Source organism: Colletotrichum acutatum (assembly GCF_030867785.1).
Source record: "Colletotrichum acutatum strain CBS 112980 chromosome Unknown BDZ83scaffold_136, whole genome shotgun sequence".
In the NCBI taxonomy this organism is placed as follows: Eukaryota; Fungi; Ascomycota; class Sordariomycetes; order Glomerellales; family Glomerellaceae; genus Colletotrichum; species Colletotrichum acutatum.
In genome coordinates, this window is record NW_026849130.1 from 82,451 (window position 1) to 104,144 (window position 21,694).

The 21,694-nt window shown below is 51.0% G+C and overlaps 9 protein-coding genes and 1 non-coding gene across 10 annotated transcripts; 7 read left to right on the plus strand and 3 right to left on the minus strand.

The window, feature by feature from the left end:
* Window positions 1-51: 51 nt before the first annotated feature.
* On the minus strand, window positions 52-2,660 carry BDZ83DRAFT_637325 (major facilitator superfamily transporter). Its single transcript, XM_060509303.1, has 3 exons — window positions 1,837-2,660; window positions 654-1,782; window positions 52-597 (listed from the first exon to the last, which is right to left on the minus strand). The coding sequence occupies exons 1-3, from the start codon at window positions 2,284-2,286 to the stop codon at window positions 380-382; spliced, it is 1,797 nt and encodes a 598-aa protein (XP_060359802.1). The 5' UTR covers window positions 2,287-2,660; the 3' UTR covers window positions 52-379.
* A 494-nt stretch (window positions 2,661-3,154) lies between these two features.
* BDZ83DRAFT_t273 lies at window positions 3,155-3,226 on the minus strand. Its single transcript has one exon. It is a non-coding gene; the product is annotated as a tRNA-Met (tRNA).
* Window positions 3,227-3,603: 377 nt separating this feature from the next.
* BDZ83DRAFT_589173 (uncharacterized protein) lies at window positions 3,604-4,606 on the minus strand (the record flags this gene model as incomplete). The annotated part of the gene is made up of 2 exons (XM_060506207.1): window positions 3,604-4,079; window positions 4,138-4,606. The coding sequence occupies 2 exons, from the start codon at window positions 4,604-4,606 to the stop codon at window positions 3,604-3,606; spliced, it is 945 nt and encodes a 314-aa protein (XP_060359803.1).
* Window positions 4,607-5,759: 1,153 nt separating this feature from the next.
* On the plus strand, window positions 5,760-7,895 carry BDZ83DRAFT_756722 (uncharacterized protein; the record flags this gene model as incomplete). The annotated part of the gene is made up of 6 exons (XM_060514787.1): window positions 5,760-5,809; window positions 5,872-6,454; window positions 6,520-6,987; window positions 7,057-7,163; window positions 7,211-7,433; window positions 7,494-7,895. 6 exons carry the CDS (start codon window positions 5,760-5,762, stop codon window positions 7,893-7,895), a joined length of 1,833 nt encoding a protein of 610 aa, XP_060359804.1.
* A 1,248-nt stretch (window positions 7,896-9,143) lies between these two features.
* On the plus strand, window positions 9,144-10,911 carry BDZ83DRAFT_723382 (major facilitator superfamily domain-containing protein; the record flags this gene model as incomplete). Its single annotated transcript, XM_060512555.1, has 3 exons — window positions 9,144-9,781; window positions 9,836-10,646; window positions 10,705-10,911. The coding sequence occupies 3 exons, from the start codon at window positions 9,144-9,146 to the stop codon at window positions 10,909-10,911; spliced, it is 1,656 nt and encodes a 551-aa protein (XP_060359805.1).
* A 1,121-nt stretch (window positions 10,912-12,032) lies between these two features.
* BDZ83DRAFT_589181 (peptidase family M28) lies at window positions 12,033-13,211 on the plus strand (the record flags this gene model as incomplete). The annotated part of the gene is made up of 2 exons (XM_060506208.1): window positions 12,033-12,676; window positions 12,731-13,211. The coding sequence occupies 2 exons, from the start codon at window positions 12,033-12,035 to the stop codon at window positions 13,209-13,211; spliced, it is 1,125 nt and encodes a 374-aa protein (XP_060359806.1).
* A 188-nt stretch (window positions 13,212-13,399) lies between these two features.
* Window positions 13,400-14,136, plus strand: BDZ83DRAFT_79140 (uncharacterized protein). Its single transcript, XM_060515732.1, has 2 exons — window positions 13,400-13,654; window positions 13,756-14,136. The coding sequence occupies exons 1-2, from the start codon at window positions 13,587-13,589 to the stop codon at window positions 14,024-14,026; spliced, it is 339 nt and encodes a 112-aa protein (XP_060359807.1). The 5' UTR covers window positions 13,400-13,586; the 3' UTR covers window positions 14,027-14,136.
* A 19-nt stretch (window positions 14,137-14,155) lies between these two features.
* Window positions 14,156-15,228, plus strand: BDZ83DRAFT_637331 (uncharacterized protein). The gene is made up of 2 exons (XM_060509304.1): window positions 14,156-14,549; window positions 14,615-15,228. Exons 1-2 carry the CDS (start codon window positions 14,207-14,209, stop codon window positions 15,025-15,027), a joined length of 756 nt encoding a protein of 251 aa, XP_060359808.1. The 5' UTR covers window positions 14,156-14,206; the 3' UTR covers window positions 15,028-15,228.
* Window positions 15,229-16,225: 997 nt separating this feature from the next.
* BDZ83DRAFT_734646 (uncharacterized protein) lies at window positions 16,226-16,984 on the plus strand (the record flags this gene model as incomplete). The annotated part of the gene is made up of 2 exons (XM_060512950.1): window positions 16,226-16,892; window positions 16,955-16,984. Coding segments are annotated over 2 exons (696 nt in total), but the record flags the coding sequence as incomplete, so codon positions are not given.
* A 1,881-nt stretch (window positions 16,985-18,865) lies between these two features.
* On the plus strand, window positions 18,866-19,928 carry BDZ83DRAFT_796419 (uncharacterized protein). The gene is made up of 2 exons (XM_060515869.1): window positions 18,866-19,558; window positions 19,640-19,928. Exons 1-2 carry the CDS (start codon window positions 18,979-18,981, stop codon window positions 19,906-19,908), a joined length of 849 nt encoding a protein of 282 aa, XP_060359810.1. The 5' UTR covers window positions 18,866-18,978; the 3' UTR covers window positions 19,909-19,928.
* The last annotated feature ends 1,766 nt before the right edge of the window (window positions 19,929-21,694 follow it).

Consider the following 21,694-nt stretch of genomic DNA (forward strand, 5'->3'; position numbering starts at 1 on the left):
TCGCCTCAGCCACCACTCAATTCCTCTCAAAGGTCTAGACGGCCTCATTATGGGTCTTGGCGGGCGTCCTTGGCGGGTCAACTGCCCGGGGTCTCGCTGTAGTGGCTGCCGGGTAACGTTTTCTGGCCTCAAGTCTTGCGCCGTTTGTTACTCCAAACCAAACAGCTGCGTCATTTCTCCTTCAACTCCAAAGTAACCTTCTTCATTTCAGTTTCAAGATCATCCAGTAAACACATAGAGTTTCGTTTGATCAAGATTCCCTGTGGCTAGTCCAGAACAGTTGATTATCGTCTCCCGAAACCATGGAACGGCAGCTCGACACGGCCCAACCACCGAATAGCTTCATCCCCCGGCCAGTTCCTCCACTCATCGGACCCTGTCACCGCCGGTTCTCCTCACCACCGGCGCCGATATCCGTCCTTTTCTCCACCGGCTCCTCCACCGGCTCCTCCACCGGCCCCTGTGCCTCTTCGGGTGAGGCCGGCTGAGGTTTCGGCGCGTCTTTGCGCAGTTTGAACCCGCCGCTCCAGCCAATCCAGCTCTTCTCCCGCGGACCCTTGAGCATGGTGATGATCAACGACAGCCCGATGAATCCAACTGTAGTTTGTTAGCAAAACCATGGTCAAAACGAGACTCGGACAAAGGACACGTACTGGAGGTACCCGCGCTGTACTTCCATCCGCCCTGCGCATACAACCTATTGCCCACCGCCGTACCCGTCAACTGCCCGCAAAATACGCACACCATGTACGCCGTATTCACCCGGTTCCTCGCCTTGGGGTTGATGGTGTAGATCGCAGTCCGGTTGGCAGTCTGCGCAGTCTGAATCCCCATATCGATGCAAATCGCCTGGATCACAGGCCCAGCAACGGTAAAGGTACCCGTGAAAGCACCAATGATACACCCGATGAGTATGACAGTCTGCCCGAGCACAGAAGACATCCACGGCACGTATCGATCCATGATGAGACGTCCATACACCGGCCCGCCACAGATCGCGGCGATACCAATCAGCGAAAACAAACCAATTGTGATGGAAGGGTACTCATACGGCGGCGAAGCCAACAAGAACGTCAACGTCGTCCAAAAGGATGTAAAGATGGAACTGATAAAGAACCCAATCAGACACGCCTGGACCAGAATTGGCTCCGTAAACAACATCGTCACGATAGTCCACAGCGCCCTAAAGTAGTTCAATCCATCCGGGTTCGTCGAGGGATAATCCGGCACGAAGAAGAAGAGCAGGACCAGCAGCAGGTTCTGCGCCCCGAACGAGAACCAGTAGATGTTGCGCCAGGAGGTGTAGTTCGCCACGATACCCGAGAGCAGACGCGCGATGAGCATGCCGAGCATGAGGCCTGATGTCGTGATGGAGAGGGAGCTTGCCTTGCGTTCGGGGGGCGCCATGTCTGCTACGAGCGGGAGCATGAGTTGTGGTGTTACTGTTGTGGCGCCGACGATGAAGGATAGGCCTAGGAAGGCTTGGAAGGAGTTTGTTAGGCATAGGCCGAGCCACTGAATGGTGTTAGGGTGATGTGGTTTGCGGGAGGTGATTTTGGGGTTACTTACTAGCATTGCTGTCACCCAGATGAGGCCCAAGATGAATGGCCGTCGGCGCAGCATGTCGCCGAGAGGGCAGATGAAGAGCAAGCCTGCTGCATATCCGGCTTGCATCAGCGTCGCGACTGATGATGCCCTCTCAAAGCTGACATTGAACGTCTCTGCGATCCTGTTGAGGACCGGTTGGTTGTAGTAAAGGTTGGCGACGGTGAACGTCGCGGCCTACATCAATTAGCATCTCGTTCCATCATGTGTGTATGATTCAAGGTAACTTACAACTGCGAACAAAAAGTTGAGCCCAAGCGTGAATTGAGGAGGATTCTTGGGATCATATCTTAACTTCCTCGGCGTCCACGTCAAAAATCCCACCGTCGCGCCAACAATTCCCTTGCGGCCGCCCTTCTCGCCTCCATCCCGATGCGATTCACAGTCCGAATTCGAAGGCGACGGCGACGGTGACCTCGTGTCATTCCCACCGCCTGTAAATACCCGCTTCTCATCGTCGTCGCCGCCGAGGCCACCATCCTGGGTAGAGTTCGCGGTTGAATTCTGTATTACCTCCTGCGACATGAAAGCTTCTTTTCCTTCCGCAGCCACCACCGCCGCCTCGTCGGGCCCTGCCGTTGCGCCTGCGCCTGCGCCTGTGGGTGTTGAGCCCATGTCCTTGTTGCTGCTGGCGTCCGTGTCACCTCTTCTGCGTTCAGCAGAGTTTCGCTTCTCCAACATTGGTTCCCCTCTATATTGCCTCTCCAAATGCGCTCCGATGAACTCTGTTTCTCTTCAAGTTGAAGTAGGTATGCGACAGAATAACAGTCAAAAGGTTACAGAGATTGTTTATCCGCTCGTTCGCGAAACGCTCTTAGCGTGCGGGAGTCCGTTGGGGCTAGTTGATTAGAAATGATGAAGTCATGGCGTAGAGTTGTCAATCTCCAAGAATCGCTGTTTCTCTTCGCCCTTCAGAAAGTCCCACTAAACCTTCTGTATCCTTATTCTCTGAGCGCAAAGTCAATTCAAAGTTGTAAACTCCATGTCCTTCCAACGGTGTATCCAAAAAAGAGAGAAAGTCCGTCGGCAAACATGCTAAACAGCTCGGGATTTCGTCTATGACGCGCGACTCATGGAGCGCTTAAAGCATTTACCGAGACTCGATTCCGGGGGATTGTCACGGAGATAAGCGCTCCATTCGATGGCGCGAGACCGGGGCGGTGTCCTATCATCGTTGGCCTCATGGTACTAAGACTCAAGTAAGCTTGTTCGGCCGGCACCGACTCGGCGTGGGGGTTTGCTTGGGTGGACCGTGGAGTGGCTTCAGTACCGGGAGCTATTCCGATTTCCGGCTTTTTGAGACATGCGCCGGGCCGTTGGGAGTGTGATTTTGATGGAGATTGTCTGGCACAATGGTCTTGGAGGAGAGGTGGGAGGTATGGATCCCTGCAGGGGCTTTCCAGAACTTGAAAGTTTGCAGTCTCTCCAAAACTTTCATAAAATCAAACCCAAAGAAGATGGTTTCCGTGATAAAAGGAAAAAAAAAGATGAAAAAAAGAAAAAGAAAAAAGCAAAAGGCGAAGTAAAGAGGGCAAAAATGCAAACTATCTAGCACAACCTGGTTTCGATCCAGGGACCTCTGGGTTATGAGCCCAGCGCTCTACCCCTGAGCTATTGTGCTTGCCGATGGTATTTTTGTGCAAGTTTGTTTCCATTGTACCTTAGCGCACCAGCCCAAAAGTCCGCGGCCTAGACAATCCTAGACTCTTCACCATCACTCAAGTTGCACATTAAACAACCTGTGAAGGTCAGACTTTTCTTTTAACGGAGAGTCTAGTTCAGAAAATAAATTCTGTCCTAATGGAAATCTAGGTGTGAACGGCTTTTGTGAGCGCAACGTTGTCTTTTCTGGTGTACGTCGATCCTTGAGGTTCATTTCGAAGGCTTTGCTATGGGTGCTGTTCTATGTTTACAATCTTCCCCCAGGAATGAATAATGCCTTTGCAGTTCCTCTGCAGCTATGTCATCCCCCACCCCAAATGCGATATTGTTCCAGCTCTAGTCGCAAATAACCGTGGCCTTGGCCAAACGATTGAGCTTGTCATAGCTGCCGCCATCCGCGTTACCAACCTTGACCAGACTAGGTGAGATGACGAACCTGATGATGCTTGTGGCATCCAGATCCTTCTCCCAAGCCTCAGCATCGTGCATGTCTGGTTGGTAGCGAGTGACATCCTCAGAAGAAGAGGATACCCCAGCCCAGTCGATATAGAAGTTGGCTTTGGACTTCATGAAGACTCGGTGTAGCTCGACTGCACCCTTGAAAACCTTTTCAATCTCCCTATGAAGCTGTTTTCTCTGGGCTTTGCGGTCCACGCAGTCGCGAGGAAGGAATCTGAGGAGTCCGCGGTATTCTTCATCGATGGCTTGTTGCATTTCATCTTCGTCGACGCCCATCAAACGGTCGATCATGTCTGCAGAGCTTGCTTTCCACTGGAAGAATTCAATCTCATCTGCACATTTCACGGCATCGCCTAAGATAGATAATTCTGTCAGTTGATCGTGAAAACATGCATGCATAGGGTATTCTACCTAGCAAACTGCGAAACAGTGCGGTGAACAGCATCCCTGGCTTGCCAGCCCAGCTCTTGCCACCGTCATATGATTCGCCGGCTTCAAAGATACGGCGGAAGACTGCGCGCCAAATGTATCCCTCGATAACGCTGGCTCTCAGTTCATCATCTCGTAGAAGCTCAAGGTGTTCGCAAGGCATTTCGCAAATAGCACATGACTTATCTGTGTAATGGTGACCATGCTGCAGAATGTCTTTCTCTGTAAGACTGGCTGTGGGAGTTGTAGCGGCAATATTACGGATGTTGTACGCCATCTGCTTCCAGGAAGACTTGATTGCATCATCTGGGACCTTGCTTGAATTTGCAATTGCTTGATTCCTCAACTTTTTGACTTTGTAAGAATCGAAATTCGCTTTGAGCTTGCGTAATTGGTCTTGAAGCTCATCGTTGCACTCTTGTAGGCTTCGCATGGAATTCTGGTAAGCCATCTTCATGCTGTCCTGCTGTTCCTTGGCGTCTTTGACTCCGTCTTTGGCGCTTGCTGCAACGGCTTGGAGGGATGTGCTTTTCGCCATACATTCGTCAAGACGTTTCTTCAGGCTGAAATTCTCGTCTCGGAGATACTGAACCTCAGAGTCTGGCTGCATAGCTTCAGTATCAGGCTGGAACTGCTGGCTTTGGTGCTGGTATTTGACATCATGGGTGTTGCCATGTTCTGGCTGCATCTCTTGAGAGGAAACAGCCAGGTTCTTTCCGATGATGCTAGCCACTTTCTGGCAACTTGCTTCGTACAACTTTTGTAGTAGGCCCTGCGGAGCTTGGAGAACTCCGTGGGCCTGAGCGTGTGACATGTTTGTGTCGATACTGGCAGAAGCTTCGCCCTCATGCCCGTCGCTGTGTTGTTGCTCTCCGGAAGAGGCTTCGCTCGGTATCGTCATCGCGATGTCGTCGTCCTACCATTATGTGAACAATTCGAATTAAATTTCCAGCAAATCATCTCCTTCTAGAATATCTTACCTCTAAAAGCCCACCGAGTAGATCCAGGCGCAGCGAGTAAGTTGACATCGTGGTATTCAAGCCCCCAGGTATCGTAGAATAGGGCCTTTGCGCAAAGAAATATGTTTTGGCGAAAAGCTTTGTATCAAAAGAAATTATTAGAGAATGAAGTACTATAAATTTTGAGGGATATCTTACAAGGCAGGCGGTCACCGATAGAAGAAAATTGACCGGAGGAAGGCGTGTCTTTCAAAGATTGGAAACCACTTCTGCCTCAGTTCCAATGTTGGGCTGTCGTACCTTCCAACAAGTAGATACCTTTTGCTTTGTTACGTCCGTCCTCATTTCATAGTGGCCTCGGCACCTGCCTTTTATTCTCGGTGATATTTTTTTCATTTGAGTTCCTACCCTCTTCTCAGAAGCGCTTTTGAATTCTTTTCTTCTCCATCAAAGTCTTCTCCTCATCACCTGCCTCTGGCAGCTTCCATTCTATTTTCCTATCCACACATTACAGTTCAGGTCTTTCCCGAATTTCATCGCTGAATCTGACAGCCAGAATTCCCATTTCTGATCATACTCTGCAGCCACACATTCAGGATCTTGCAAAAAACGACATTCATATTAAGGTCAGAGTGGCGGTTCACCATGGTAGATTCGGAGAACGCGATAATCATAGGCATTGACTTCGGCACAACGTGAGGATACTATATTCTCCATAACCTGAGTCTTCCGAAGTTCTTCAGTTAATAATCGGTAGCTTCTCCGGAGTGGGTTGGGCATTCTCGGGCCAGCCCAACGACATTGAGGTCATTACCAGATGGGAGGCCGAGCTCAACTATACCTCAGACACCGCGAAGACGCCAACAACGATTCTGTACCAGAAACCTCGCGGCGCCGTCTGTTGGGGTTCTGAGATAACAGTCGAGAAAAGTCATGATGCAATGAAGTGGTTCAAACTTCTTTTGGTTGATGATGCGGAGCTTCCTGCAAACCTCCGAACGTCTTCGCAGATCGCTGAAGCCAGGAAGCTTGTCAAAGATGCAAACAGAGAGCCAGTTGATGTCATCAGCAGTTATCTTCGACGTCTATGGAATCATTCTATTGAATGCATTAGCATCTCCGCCGGAGAGGACCTCGTCAAGATGTGCAAGTTCCACGTCGTCATCACTTTGCCCGCAATCTGGCCGGACTATGCAAAGGTACGAATGAGTCGAGCAGTAGAGAATGCCGGAATTCTCGAGAAGCGTCCAGTCGGAAAGACTGTACTGTCTTTCATTTCGGAGCCAGAGGCTGCAGCCCTTGCAACGTTGAAAGACCTAGCAGGCAGACCAAATATCAAGGTATGCCATCTCACATTGCCTCTAAATCATTTGATGCAGAACACATCACTTATAGTTTGGCTTAGGTGGGCGATCACTTCATCGTTTGCGATGCTGGTGGAGGTACGGTCGATCTCATGAGCTACGAGGTACTCGGCCTGAAACCTTTGGCCGTTCGAGAGGCTATCGAAGGAGACGGAGACATGTGTGGCGGCGTGTTTCTCGACGAGGCATTCATCGAATTAGTCAAAGAGAAGGTCACACCCCAAGCCTGGGCCAATATTCCCAAAGACGATGCGGCCAGTATCCTCAATGGGGACTGGGAACACGGCATTAAACAGCAATTCAACGCTCAAGACCGTGACTGGCACATCAAGCTGCCCCCCGAGTGTCAAGCTAGAGGAACATCCAAGCGTGGAATCAAACGCAAGCGGAACCTCATGCTCAATGTGCATGACCTTCTCACTGTGTTTGACCCGATCGCTATCAAGATTGCGGCCTTGGTACAGAAGCAGATTCACGGTGTTGAAGCCAAGTGTGGCAAGCTCCCCAAGGTGAAAAGAAAACCTCAATCCGTGTAACTTGTGGAAAGAAAATCTCTGACATGCCAGATGAAAATGCAGAACGTTATCCTAGTCGGAGGATTTGGGAGATGCCGCTACCTTCACAGTCACCTTCAGAGCACTATGGATAAGAACATCACACTCCTGCAGTCCACCGGATCCAAGCCGTAGGTTGCTTCACACCTCTATGTCTTACTGGGCTAACGCAGATAAGATGGACCGCCATCTGTCGCGGCGCGGTAATTCACGGACTTTCCCAGCAGGGCCTCTCTCCAGGCCTCTCTATCAGCGTCAAGTCCAGAATTGCCCGAGCTAGCTACGGAATCATCACCAACAAGAGGTACGATCCTAGAATTCACAGAAAGGACCTCAGATTCTGGTGCACAGACGAACACTGCTGGAAAATCAAACATCAAATGGAGTGGTTTCTCAAGCAGGTAATACGTTCTCTAGTGAAAGCTCATGTCATTCTCACAAGACACTAACACTGCTGATAGGGCATGGATGTCTCAAGCACCGAACCCATTCGCAAAGACTTCTATCAGCTATTCGAGACTGCCCCAGAAACAATCTCACAGACGCTGTGCATCAGCACGGCATGGCCTCCGCAAGTGGAGTACAGCGAAGCTGTCAAGATCCTATGCGCCATTGCTTGGAATAAGGAACTTGACTTCGAGAGCATGCCTCGTTACACCAATCCAATTGGCAAGGTCTTCCACAAGCTCGAATTCGACATTGACATGAAGTGCGCTGGTGCAAGCATTGACTTCACTGTCTTTCATGATGGCAAGAGCGTAGGATCCAAGAACGTTGCAGTGGTCTTCGAGGGTGAGGTGAAGGATGAGGAGGTGGACGGCTCGGACGAGGAAGATGCCAAGTCAGAGGCCAACTCTTTCTGACTTTTGTCTTGGGGTACAATGCTACGACGATATGGAATCACGGAAATGGCGGTCGATGAAATAATGAAATGACGAAGGCAGCAGCTTTCTCCTGGGTCGTTTCTAGAACCAAAATCTGGGCACCTGGCCAGTCATAAGCTGAATCTCATAGACATCAAATCAACCAGAAACGAAGAGAAAGTGCGATACGATTGTGTTGTGTTTCGTTCCAGAGGTGTGGAGTGAGCCAAAGTACCTAAAGCTGCGTACATTTCAATGATGTGTTCATAGCTTCTCGAATGTCTCAAGATTGTTTGCCCACGATTCTCGCCATGACCGGCCGACTTGCTTTCGGGATTTCTGACTCCAGTTTCTGGACTTTTGTGGGCTTATCTCAGCCTTAATGAGTTGACAGGTTTCATTGGACCACGACATCAGCGTATGTAGAACAGGAGAAAGCGTGTCTACCTGTATGGTCTACACATCCTCAAGACCGCATTTGATACGCCAGCCCGTGCTGGGTATCTTCAAAGTCCACAGCTGTGGCGTTTCTGACCTGCAACCCGTCAGCTTGGGCTTCCGGAAGCTTATCAAGACCATCACCTGCTCGACCCGTCATCGTGTCACGTCGGCAGAAGGCCAATCGGACAGCGGTGCGAGAGCGGTAAGACTGGGAATTCCCAGATATCCGGGATGTTGGACCATCCTCATGCATGGCCCGTATGATGGGCTTTGTATGCGTGCTTCATCAATGCCTAAGGGTTGGTGAGGTTGCCTTAAGCGCCGGTGGCGGTTCAAAGAGGTTGTTTTACGGACCGACTATCCGCGCGCCTCTGTGTAACCTGATATGCTTTCTCAGCGGCGTTGGCCGGAAGTTCAAAGGCGTGTATGGCAGGATTCAAACGGATTGTTTTCGACTGAGCCGTCTTCGCTGCAGCCTACGATTCAACGCCAAACCCAGAGTTTTGGTGGGTTAGCTGGTAAGCTCGCTCGCTCCAAGAGATGGCTTTGATATGCTGCAGCTATATGCAGAGCTTATATGCTGACTAAATATTAAGATTTACGACATGGACGAGTCCATTGGTCCAGCTGGCCCAGGTTCAGCTCATGGCTTGATGGCGAAAGGGTCTGAGGTGACGGCAGCCTAAGGAGGAGAGAGTCGGAAGAGTATTTGAACGTTCGAGGGTCCGGATAACAATGCGTGATGCCACTATATCTCACGCTCGACAGCTACGCACTCATATCCTTTGGGCGAGAACCCTCGATAACATGATAGCCAAGACTGAGGTCGTGCCCCAGACCGGAGGACCGCTGGAGAAGGCGGAGCAGCCAGACTTCTCCTCCACCAAGGGTCCTCTCTCAGGAGACAACACCGACACAGAGCGAGGCAAAGATACAGTCGTCGTCGAGCCCGTCCGTACTGTCACCGGGATCAAGTGGTACCTCATCGTCTTCGCAATCCTCTCATCGACCTTCCTCTTCGCCCTGGACAACACCGTCGTCGCTGACGTGCAGCCTCAGATCGTGTTGCAGTTCGATTCCATCAAGGATATTGCATGGCTTGCTGTCGCCTTCATCATGGCGGCCACGGCTGTCAACCTCTTTTATGGCCAGCTATATTCCTATCTGAAGCCCAAGTGGCTCTACATCGCCAGCGTCGCTGTCTTCGAAGCGGGCAGTGCTCTGTGCGGCGCGGCGCCGAATATGAACAGCCTCATCGTCGGGCGAGCGCTGTGCGGTCTCGGTGGTGTTGGTATGTATCTCGGCGTCATGGTCCTTATCGCTGCTACGACGACGATCCAGGAGCGGCCTGCGTATCTTGCTAGTATTGGGATTACGTGGGGGCTGGGGACTTTGCTTGGACCGGTGGTGGGAGGTGCATTTGCTGACTCGGATGCGACGTGGCGGTACGTCAGCCTTCACCATGATCGATAGCCTCCTCAGTGACTGACACTTGACAGGTGGGCTTTCTACATCAATCTCCCCATCGGTGGCCTGGCCGCGCCTGTGTATCTGTTCATGCTACCGTCCCCCGACCCTCAGCCTGGCGCGACCATCCTCCAGCGACTCGCCGAGATCGACTGGATCGGTGCTCCGCTCATGCTCGGCGCCATCGTCTGCTTCACCATGGGTATCTCCTTTGGCGGCGTTCTGTATGAATGGGAATCCGGCTCCGAGATAGCGCTTTTCGTCGTCGCAGGCGTCCTATTCATCGTCTTCGGCATCCAGCAAGCGTACTGTATCGGCACAACCAAGGAGCGTCGCATCTTCCCCGTCGAGCTCATCACCTCCCGCAAGTACTACCGGACCATCGTCCTCATGTTCTGCGTCACGGCCGCCGGAGGCTGCGCCATCTTCGTGCCGGTGTACTTTGTTCCCATCTTCTTCCAGTTCACGAGGGGCGACAGCGCCATCGACGCGGCTGTCCGGCTGCTGCCGTTCATCTTGGTGATGGTCACCGTGACCCTGACGCAGGGCGGCATGCTGTCGCGCCCGTCCGGGAAATTTGGGCTGTACATGCCGTGGTTCACCGTCGGCGGCATCATTAGCGTGATTGCCTCCACCTTGATGTATGTCGTCAAGACGGACACCAGCACGGCCTGGATCTATGGTGCCTCTGCCATGCTCGGTGCTGGCGTAGGGACTTTCACGCAAGCGGGCTTCTCGATTGCGCAAGCCAGCGTGCCGGCGTCCAAAGCTGCTGTTGCGTCCTCTCTGATTGCCCTGGCGCAGTCGAGCGGTATCAATATCGCGCTGGCGGTCAGCAACGCGGTGTTTCTGAACAGGGCTGAGAAGCGGCTGACCGATCCTCCCGGACACTGTTACGGAGGACCAGATCCAGGCTGCGATTGCTGGTGTCGGGACGGAATTTGTCACGACGCTGCCGCCGCGGATGCAGCAGGAGGTTCTTGAGGCCATTGTTGAGGCTTTGAACTTGCCCTACATCCTGGTCATCGCTGCTGGGGCACTTGTCTTGGTCTGCAGTGTGCTGATGAAGAGGGAACGGTTGTTCATGACGGCTGCTCTTGGCGTTTGAGGACCTTCGGCGCTTGGAGCACTGACTGAGATGATGAGGGAGGAATGATAGTAATGAAAGTAGATGGAGCAATCTTGTTGGTGATGAAATCTTAGATGGGGATATCGGAATATTAGGGTTGTCCGAATGGGTATAGAGTCTAGGTGAGATGAGAGCATTAAACATGAGAAACAGATGTTGAATGCAGGACTAACAGTGCGACTCTTCGTTCCCTCAGGAGCGACATGGTTCCCACTTGGAAGAGTTTGAAGTCACATCGCATCTGGATCTGCTAAGACGGGACGCCTTTGCTGAACCACCGAAATTATCCGGTAGACGACTTGCTAGATCTTGTCATCAGCGACATCAAATCGCTTGAATGCCACTTGGCCTGCCAATCTTAGTTCCATGATGGTACCTTCCCTCGGGCATCAAGCACGTATTCCTCTTCGAATAATTCTTCAACGTAGAGACCAAGGGGCAAACGTCAGTTGTCGCGCAGAAGAAAAGGATGAGAAGTCGATTGCTGAATGGCCTGGAGGTGGCTCCTAAAGCTTGGAGTTTGTCCAAGAGAACGAGTATGCTCTAAAGTCCTGACTCCCGAGACTCGATGCGCGTCTTGGTGTAAGGCGCCCCTTGACAATGCTCAGTGATGACTGAGATGCACGATATGTGTGAGGCAAGGGATGAGTAAAAGGGATGAGTGAGATGGAGTGAGATGAAGAGTGAGGTGAGGTCGTCGCGGTGGAGCGTGCACCCACGGGCCGTGCGGAGAAACGGGTCCCAGCGCGTCTTACCTAATGCGCTCAGAGACCCGCTATTTTAAAACAGAGCCACAGGGGGACTGCAGCTCCATGTTGCAGGACAGTTTCGCTCTAACCCGTTGCGGCCGGTCCATCCCTCGGTCGGAGGACGTCCAAAAGTTGACACCTCTTCGGAAACTCGACCACAGCGCTGAACACTCTCATCAAATCCCGGAGCTCCGTCGCGAACTCATCCAAATTCGCCATCTCCCTCTATTACCAACGACGACAGCGACGAAGAAACCCGCCGCCATCGATCTCGGCCCTCCAAACACAGCATGAGTTCATGAGAACAGGGTCCCATCGTGCCCTTGCCGCTGTCATTCGTCACAGCCCGCCATGGCTCTCCCTCTCGTGAGAGGCCATCCCGTCCGCGGACTCTGGATCGCGTTCCTTCACCTCCTTTTCGCGGCTTCGGTATGCGCCTACACACCGCTCTCGGCAGCCGTGCTCAAAAACGTCACGGTATCCGAGGCCGACTTTGACATTCACAACGGCCCATTGCTGGCCCCCATTCTCATTCCCCGAGTGCCCGGCACGGATGGGCAGCTCAAAACTCAACAGCATTTCGTCGATTTCTTCACCAAGAACTTACCGAAATGGAATATCCAATGGCAAAACTCAACGGATAAGACACCCGCCACGGGAAACACCGATATCCCATTTCAGAATCTCATCATCAGGCGCGAACCGCCATGGACGAAGCCTGGTCAGGCCAACTATCTCACCCTGGTGGCGCACTACGACAGCAAGATTGAACCCAAGGGCTTCATCGGCGCGACGGACAGCGCTGCGCCGTGCGCTATGCTTCTGCACGTTGCGAGAGCGCTGGATCCGATGATGACCCAGATGTACGATGAGATGGTTGCCCTCGGGGAGAACGGCGGCACAGTTCCCCAGGATATGGGTCTGCAGATTCTGCTTCTCGATGGAGAGGAAGCTTTCAAGTCCTGGACGGATACCGACTCACTATATGGCGCAAGGTCAGTTGAAGTATGACACAGCATGAGGCTCATCACACTAATATCTTGCTCTAGGTCCCTGGCTCTCGAGTGGGAGAACACATTTAACCCAGCCATGTCTCATTACAAGAACCCCCTAGAGCAGATTAGCATGTTCGTGCTGCTCGATCTCCTTGGCTCAGCAGAGCCCAAGGTCCCTTCTTACTTTCAGTCAACCCACTGGGCCTACAAGGCAATGGCCGACATAGAGAAGCGCATGCGTGACCTCAATTTACTCGAGAGCAAGCCCAAGATGCCGTTCCTGTACGACATCAACAAGGTGAACCAGATGTTCGGGCGTAGCGGTATTGGTGACGATCACGTTCCCTTCATGATGAAGGGTGTCAACATTCTGCATATGATTCCCTCGCCTTTCCCCGACGTATGGCACACGACGCAGGATGATGGAGAGCACCTCGATATGCCGACGGTGAGGGACTGGACCAAGATTGTGACGGCGTTTACGATGGAGTGGCTTGATGCGATGGAAATAATGCCCGAAGAGGCCCAGAGGTAGCATACCTAGAAGTTGAACCGTGGAAGTTGAACCGTGGAAGCTGAACTCCGTCTTTGTTTCTCATCATGCCTGTTCACTGCTTGTTCTTTGTGTAAGCAGGTTTAGAAACGACATGTTGAAGTCGACTTATTCGTGGTGGAGTTCCTACCCGTGCAACGTCTTTGTCACTGCTGTGGTAAACCGAGTAAACACTGAGCTTCTTTACCACCAAGGGACAGTCACCTGAACTTCAAAGGAGAGACTGGAGCCTGGGCGTCTGTTCAGCAAACCGTCAAGCTGCCAGGTGCAAATATAGATGGCTTCAACATTTTCTTTGTCACTTCTTCCACAAACTGGATATAAAGCAGTCCACTTCCTCCAACGTTGGCTGGATCAATGTTGCACGCTCTTCTTCTCGCACAGCTTTTTCTCAATCTTGTTTACAGATTCACTGCACTCCAGTTGTAAGTCCAACAGCTGGGATTGGGGATAGAAGTGGCAAATGCTTCACTCTCACCTCCCCCCTTTTGCTCAGTACTAGACTCAAAGCTGACAGATGAGAAAGTGCGGCGTCATTCACACAATTTCCACAGCCGTCGACGAGACCTATCCACCTTTCCCAAGCAGATGCAATGTCTACCAATAAGATTTGGGGTCAACTCCAGGTGGATTTAACAAAAGCTCATCCTATTCAGCGAATCACCGACTCTGGCGATTTCCGCTTCGTCATCGCCAATGACTTCCCTCCTCCTCAGCCTGTGCCATGGGGAAAAGACCAAACCTGGAGCCCTGTATTGAGCAAGAGCCTATATTATAAACGCCCCGCTAAGTCATAGAAGTTATCCTCTGGGACGAATTGGAAGTGGAGGTCGCACTTGGAAATCATCGTTGATTTCGAAACCATCAAGGAAGCTTCATCACCCTTGGCCAAGGTGTTGGCAAATGAATCAAATAGAAAGGTCGACGGATACCCTGGCAAAGGCGCCATTTTGCCAGAGGGTGATAATGTCGGTTCAATGTTCGTTCTCTTTGCAATCATCCACAAACGCATTCAAAAATTGGTTCCAGTCAGTATCTCAATTGAGGAGTTCAAGAGTGTACTAGAACACGCAGACAAATATGGACTTGTACACTGTCTGGATAACACGATTCTCGAGGCATGGATGCCCAAGACAGAGGAAAGAGGAAAGCTAACGTCCGCTGCCGATATTGTCTGGCTCGCCTGGATCGCCAGAACAATCGGTGCGGCAGAAGTCTACCACGAAACGATCGCCAGACTGGCCCTTCTGTATACAGATCTCAGTAACCCTGACGTGAATATTTTGTCTGGGTGGGTGAAAGTATACGACGAAATTAAGAGTGAGTTTTGCGTCTTTTCTAATTGCTTGAGCGTGGAAAGAACTGACATAGCCTGACGAAAACAGAGGACGTAAAGAAGTTTCGACAAGAAGCCATTAGGGCTACAATAAGCTACCTGAATATGTTTCTAGATCCCGCCTCAGAGCACAAACACTGTGTAAACAAAGAAGCAACTGCAGAGGACCGTGAGAAATGTAACTCAAGGATATTTAACTCCGTGGAACAGTTCATCATTACGGACGGACCTGAGTTCGCTTGCTTCGTCGAAAATGAGGAAGACCTTGTTCATGACAGGGGTCAGTATATCGGGAAGATTTTGAAGACAGTGTGCTCTACCATCGAGGGTCACGAGTCTTGTGATCCTGTCTTCAGGATTTCGCATCCTATAGGAGGCAGCGTTTGGCCAGAGCTCGACGTTGAATTGCAGACAGAGATCAAACAGCGAGGAATGATCTCGGGATGGATCGCGCAGAAGTGAGACCAAATAGGCTTCTGAGCAAATCGTGAGGAATTTATGCTTCCTCCAAGCTCTAGAGGCATTCATCCAGGGCTTTACATCATATCATCTATTATTGGGATGATGTGGCCGAAGCGCAATAGGAGAGGTGGTTTACTAATGAGGGAAATTGCAAGAATACGACCGGTTCATTCTCCTTGCTTCTTCTCTTTCAAGTTGGGTTCGATATGGTTGGGAGACTAGCCATTTAGAATGAGGTCCAGTGGTCTCAAAGTGTAGTTATCTATAGGCAGTCCGAAAACGATTTAATACTACCGTTCCCATGCTTTGGGCAAGTTAAACGAAGATGACAAGCGTAAAAGTCGCTTCACTTTCGATTTCTACCTGCTCTGGCAGTCATGATGCGAAGCTCCGTCGAAACCTCAATTAGCAAGGAGTCCTTCTCGTAAATATCTTACCCCTTTAACTCTGGGGCAAAGCAGAAGCAGTCATTTCAATCATTCTGGAACTTGGCATCTACTCAAAGGCCGCTACCTCTATCGAAATAACATACACATAAGATGAACGCACAACCCATTTACCTCCAAACTTCGTGAATAGAAAGAGATAGGTGGGGTTCGGAGCACCTGTCAATGACACCAAAAAAATCAAGTCTAGCACCACAGGTGCACTTATAAGTCGTGCCTGCCGGGCAAATGCGCCTGTTCACTGTCCTCATTAGCCATCCTCACAAATCACTCTTCATTTTCGTGTCACTGGCAACCAAAGACTTGTATTGCTCCCTTTGTGGTAGGTTCAAAATTGTTGTTTTCTCACAGTGCCTTTGTCACGAGTACGGTAAAACGAACGAATGTTTACCATCATTACCTCCACAAGTAAAATGAAGCCGAGGGTCAAAGGAACGCATACCCCCTGAGTCCCTTACACTACGGGTAGCCAATGAAAAGTTCCTTCCCGATGATGTCGATCCAGGTCACGCTCCGCATCCTCGTGCACAACAAAACATGTATAAAAGCCCGCCTTTTCCCTTCAGATGGAACGGAACAAACGCCATCAGCCCTTCTGAAACGCACTACCGACAGCTGCACAATACGTAAAACATTACACAGAGAGTTCGTAAGTCCTATATCAGAACAGATGGAGAAATGCGCTAATTCTAAAGCGTATGGTCGGGCAGAAGCTTCCTGGCATCATCAAGACAAGCCTTCGCCTTACAGAAATGACGTCTTCTAATACTAGCAACTCGTTGGAGTCCGACATTACAGATCTGCTGCGTGTCCAACCTATCAACTTTTGCAAAGATGATTCCACGTCACCCGACTCCTTTAAAGTTGGTGGCAACCGCTCTCAAAACCGTAATATGGGGGTCACGGTCATAGTCTCCCTGGCTATACTGGAGGAAGCTTTGAACGGGTTTGAGAAGCACGAGAAATCTTCCTTGAAATTTAAGGAACATTTATCAAAATATCCTGTCGATTTGGCACTGATCTTCTTAGACATCGCCCACGGTACTGAATTACTCGTTCCAAACAAGGCCTCAATTCCAATGAAAGGCCCCGAATTGAACAAGATTTCCTTTTCGAATCTCTGCGACCTAGTTAACAGGGCTGAAGATCTCGGCCTGGCGCATCTCTTGGGCCCGTACCTGGAGCAATTGATAACCGCACAGTACAATAAAAACAACCTCCCAGCATCAATTGTTGACCTCGCTGCTTGGCTCGCTTGGAAGGTTGGCGCGGGACGTTTTTACGACGAAATGATCGACCACCTGGCATTTATCTGCGAACTCGACGGGCTAGGCAATGTCATAAGACCGGGACCTGACGGGGATCCGATCTTTGAACATACCCTTCATGACAGCTATGAAGATAATGCCGAAGTACCTGGTGAGCCTTTCGAATTTTGATCTTTAAACAGTCGAAGAATTCGATGGCCTAACATAAAGCAGCCAACGTGGCTTTTGTCCGTGAAGAAAGACTGAAAGACGTGATCCGGAAGCTCAGGCACACTATATCGCTCAGCAATGGTAGCAAAGGATGCGTCGCCAACAACGTACTAGAGAATGAACGAGTTAAGTGCACTAACGCGATTCACGACTACATGACTCAAGAGTCCAAACTCAAGATCAGTCAGAAGCTTGATGTCGATGGCCTGGGCCAGGTCTTCTTAGGCGGAAATACTTCGACTTATAGGGGCAGCATCAAGGAATTGTGGCAGAGGTTGTTGGCGGTGAAATGCGAAGCCGCACACGAGACATGCGATCTCTTTAGGGAGATGAGACTCAAGTTCGAAAAGGGACCAAGCTGGCCCCCTTTTGAATTGGCTTCGAAACGTCAGGGACATTTCAAGAAGCAAGCTGAAACCTTTAAATGGACACTGGGATAGCATGTTCATCTTCGATTTAGGAACCTGAGAAGTTCTTGGCCATCTATGATGGAGATAAATCCTTGCAAGGGGGGTATTAGAGCACCTTGTGTTGGTATACACGTGGGCAGGTCAGACCTTTCGGTCGCGACGAGGTCAATAGTCGAGGTAGGTCTATTGCGCGTATGTATAAGGGGAAGATCGTGGACAGAGCCCGCGATCCCTCGGTGGGTGTAAGTAGGTCGAAGGGTCCGTCTGCACGGGCCCAGACTGCCTACCTACCTCCCCTACCTAACCGTCTACCTAGACCCTTTTTCTGCCTTGCCAATCCAACACCTTGCCTTGTATAAAGGTAGCATGTATTGAAGCATCAAGTACGGGCGGGGTGTTTACATTGAGAATCCAGACGAATGATGTGGCAGAACTTATCCATAGGTTTGTTGAGAAATGTATATGAGCTCCTAGAAATCAAATTTTGTTTATTTCCAGTCTAACGTTTGAGGTTTTTCAATCTCGAACTTTGGTTGAAGAGCTGGCCATGGAGCGAGTTCAATTCTGATGGTTCTAAGGTGTCACGCTGGAAGAAAAGAGACCCAGTGACATCGTTTCAATGCTTCGAGAAAGACTTATCAAATTCCCTTGAATGAACTGAAGGATGATGGTGCCCCTGATATGTGATGCCCCAATGTTACCGGAAACGAAGCACAGAAATATGGTGATAACGCAATAACACAAAGTTAGTGTTAAAGTTTACTACACGTCCTGTCTGACTAGCATCGACAATGATGCCATTGAAACTCAGACAGCCTAAGTCCAAGTGTGCATTTCAGAAGCTTTTGCCCTAGAAAAATACCAGTTACATGGTGATGTTATACATAGGATAGAGCCCAGTCGACACCCAGTGCCTTAGACGTCCAGATTCAGAGTACTTAGGACCCGAGACTTAGAGAACACTATCGAGATAAAACCCTTCAACCTATTGCGTCTGTGTGCTGAATGAATATATGGAGGCACGGAGGCAGGTTGTGTGCTATGGGCCTACTTATTGCCCCAGAAGATCGACCAAGTCGCCCGCTTGTCAGGCATGCCAAATCCGGCCGGGCAACCGCATCTAAGCGGTGCCCTCACTCTTCCAAACTGACTTCTCGCTTGGCCTTGTGTAACTACCTTGCCTAGAGACCACAGACTCCGATTATTTCTTTCATGATGGAGGTTTTCGAATCCCTGTTCCCACACAACGCCTTTGTCACTGGTGCAGGAAACCAAAGAACCTTCACCCTCACTACCGCCACCAGGAGCATTTGAACAAGGTCTAAAGGAATGAATGTAGCCTTGGCTACCTTTTCGTTGAGCCCAATTCACGAGGCGCTCCGCATTTCCTTGTATGAGGTGGGACATAAATGAGTCATCTGCTTCCTCGAGGAGGAACAGAAGAGGCGATAAAACGTCTTCTTCAACGCTCCGTAATTCGCAATAGATCTTGAACAACACTACTATTAGAATTGCATACGTTTCATATTGGATATGAGGTTCTACTCCCAAAGTTGTTAAACAAAGAGCACCTTGACTATTCCCACGGCCATTGACAGCAACTGTTAGCTAACAGACATGGCATCTACAAAGACAACGTGGGATTCTGTCGTCGCAGAAATACCGGACGACCGGGTTATTACTTTTTGCAAGGAAGGTCACTTTTGCTTCGTGATTGGCAATGACACCGACTTGCCACTCAAGATCTTCGTTTCCCCTGAGAAAATGACGAAAGCTTCCCCGGGTGTCTTTGAGTCAAATTGGCAAAAGAAGGGACAACGGGTGGGGGAAATGCAACGCGACAATTCTCAGGTAATGTTGATCCTCCTTGCGATCATCCACGATGAGAAGCGCTTTATTCCGGATAAGGTCCGTGTTATTGAGCTCTATGGTCTCTTGACACATGCTCGAGTATATGGCCTCACAGGGAGTTTGGGCCCGCATCTCGAAAATTGGATGCCCACAGAGAAAGAAAGAACCGACTCGCCTGACAAGGAATACGTTGCCTGGATCGCTTGGGAGATTGGCGCGAAAGAAATCTACAACGAAATGGTCAACTACCTAGGCTCCAAATGCTCCGGTGATGGAAAAGGCGGCATCCAGTGGCCAGAGATACCCGACCCTATAGAGATATATCTTGCCGAAGCGAAAATCACTGGTGAGTCTCTCACACTCTAGTCATCAGGCATTCAAGTAAACATGTATCCTGTACCAAGATACTAAATCTAACATAAAACAGATGACATAGTAAAGGTCCGAAATCGACTCTTAGATTTCATGTTCACTGAGCTGAGAAAGACTATGAACCTCGACGAGAGTGATCGTAAACACTGCGTTAAAATCGAGTCAACAGACAATAATCCAGATTACGAGGAATGCACCTTCCAGGTTCAATCAATCATGAATGAAGAGCAATTGACCAGAATTTGGGCCGCAGCTGGTATCGATGTCGCTGCTCTGTTGTTGTTGTTGTTGTTGTTGTATTTAACGCCGTGGCGGCCGGGCTAGAGCCCTTACCGCAGACCTCCCGAAGGGTATATGGCGTGGAGGGCCGTGAGCCAAGGCTACCTACTCTACAGTACGTCGTCTCTTTACATCGTCCTCCAAATCATGCCTTGTGGCCACTACGCGTTCTGTCTGTCCCCGGTTCCCGCTGGTGCCCCAGTTTCATTCTTTCCCAAATCGTCCCTTGGAATCGGGAGGTTCTTTGTAGTCCGCACTCACATCTACCTAGGTGTGGATGCTGCTACCGCAGACAGATCTTCTGGAAGAAGTCCGTCACGCGGAGAAAGGCCTCGAAGCCTCGTGGGTCGGTGATTAATCTCTTGAAGTAGGCCTCGAGAGATCCCATAGGACCTATGGGCTCGGGCATACTGCGAGAGTGGAGGGTCGGCCACCGTTGCCTCCTCGCCAGCGTTAGTCGACAGTAGACCAGGTGGTCCACGTCTTTCGCCTCTCCACAAGAGCACATCATTAGAGCGTCGTCGTGGTTGAAACGTCGGTGATATTGCTCGAAGTCCCCGTGACCCGATCGTGCCGCCAGCAGGTGATGTAACGTAGCCCGCGGCAAGGCCAGTTCAGGAGGGCTGGACAGAGCTGCCTCAAGCCCCAAGTCCGCGTACCGCGGCCTTCGCTCTTTATACCACCATCTCCTGTGCTGGCTTTGTAATTTTTCCCTTGCAAGCCGCTTGATGCCCGCTAGTGTTGCCATTTGACCCATCCGCGCCGGCAGTGTCGTTCCTTCTTTGGCCAGCCGGTCCGCGGCCTCGTTTCCTTCGATGCCCTGGTGTCCCGGGGACCAGTGCGTCCGTATATCAAATATCCTGGCCGCTTCTTGGATTTCGAGGAACGCGTCTTGTGACGAGTCCGGCGCCTTGCCGCGGATGCCTTGTATAACGCTGGTGTTGTCGATACATATGTGGATTGGATGACCGCGATTGGTGAGCAGAGCCCTTCTGAGGCCGGTTCGCGCCCCTTCGACCTCGGCGTCGAACACTTCTGCTAGTCCGAGTCGGCCGCACCCTTGCGCTATGCGTTTGGAGTCTCGGTAGATGACGAAGCCGTACCCCACGGCTCCGTTCGTCGCCCTGGAGCCGTCCGAGAAGACGATCATATGGCTTTCCGGTACTGTCTTTAGCCAGCGCTCGAAAGCTTTCGCAGCCTCTTCTTTGCATTGAACTACTATCTGATCCTGTGAGCTTGGCAGGTACTGTGATTGGAGGAACGTTGGTCTTCCGCATCTTGGCAGAAGTTCAGCCGTCCGTTGTAGTCTCGTCTGTTGCTGTCCCTGCTGGGAGAGCCGCGCGACTAGCGGGTGTCGGCGATCAATCCTCTGTAGTCGGACTGCGGCCCGTAAACGGACGCCTTCTAAGGCGACTTTGGCTGACGGTAAGCCGGCGTCTCGGAGGAGGCTACTGGTTGGCGTTGTCCTCCAGACAGGTAGAACGATCCTTGCTGCCGCTGTAATGACGCTGTCGATCTTCTGCACGAGCCCCTTCTGGCCTGTGTTGACGGGTCTTCCTTGGAAAGGCGGACTCGTGTCTGTCTCCGCTTGGCGTCTCGAAGCCGGCTTCGTGATACCTGCGTACCATGTTTCGGCGCCGAAGAGCGCGATCGGCAGTACGTAGGAGACGACGGCTTTTCGCACGGCGGCCGCTGGCAGTCCTCTCTTTGTGTTTGTAAGCTGCCTCAGGTGTTGAGCTGCCTTCTTTGCCGCAGCTACTCTTGTGTCGACGTGGTGCCGGAAGGACAGTCTCTTGTCGAACCAGACACCCAGCCAGCGTACAGGATTTGG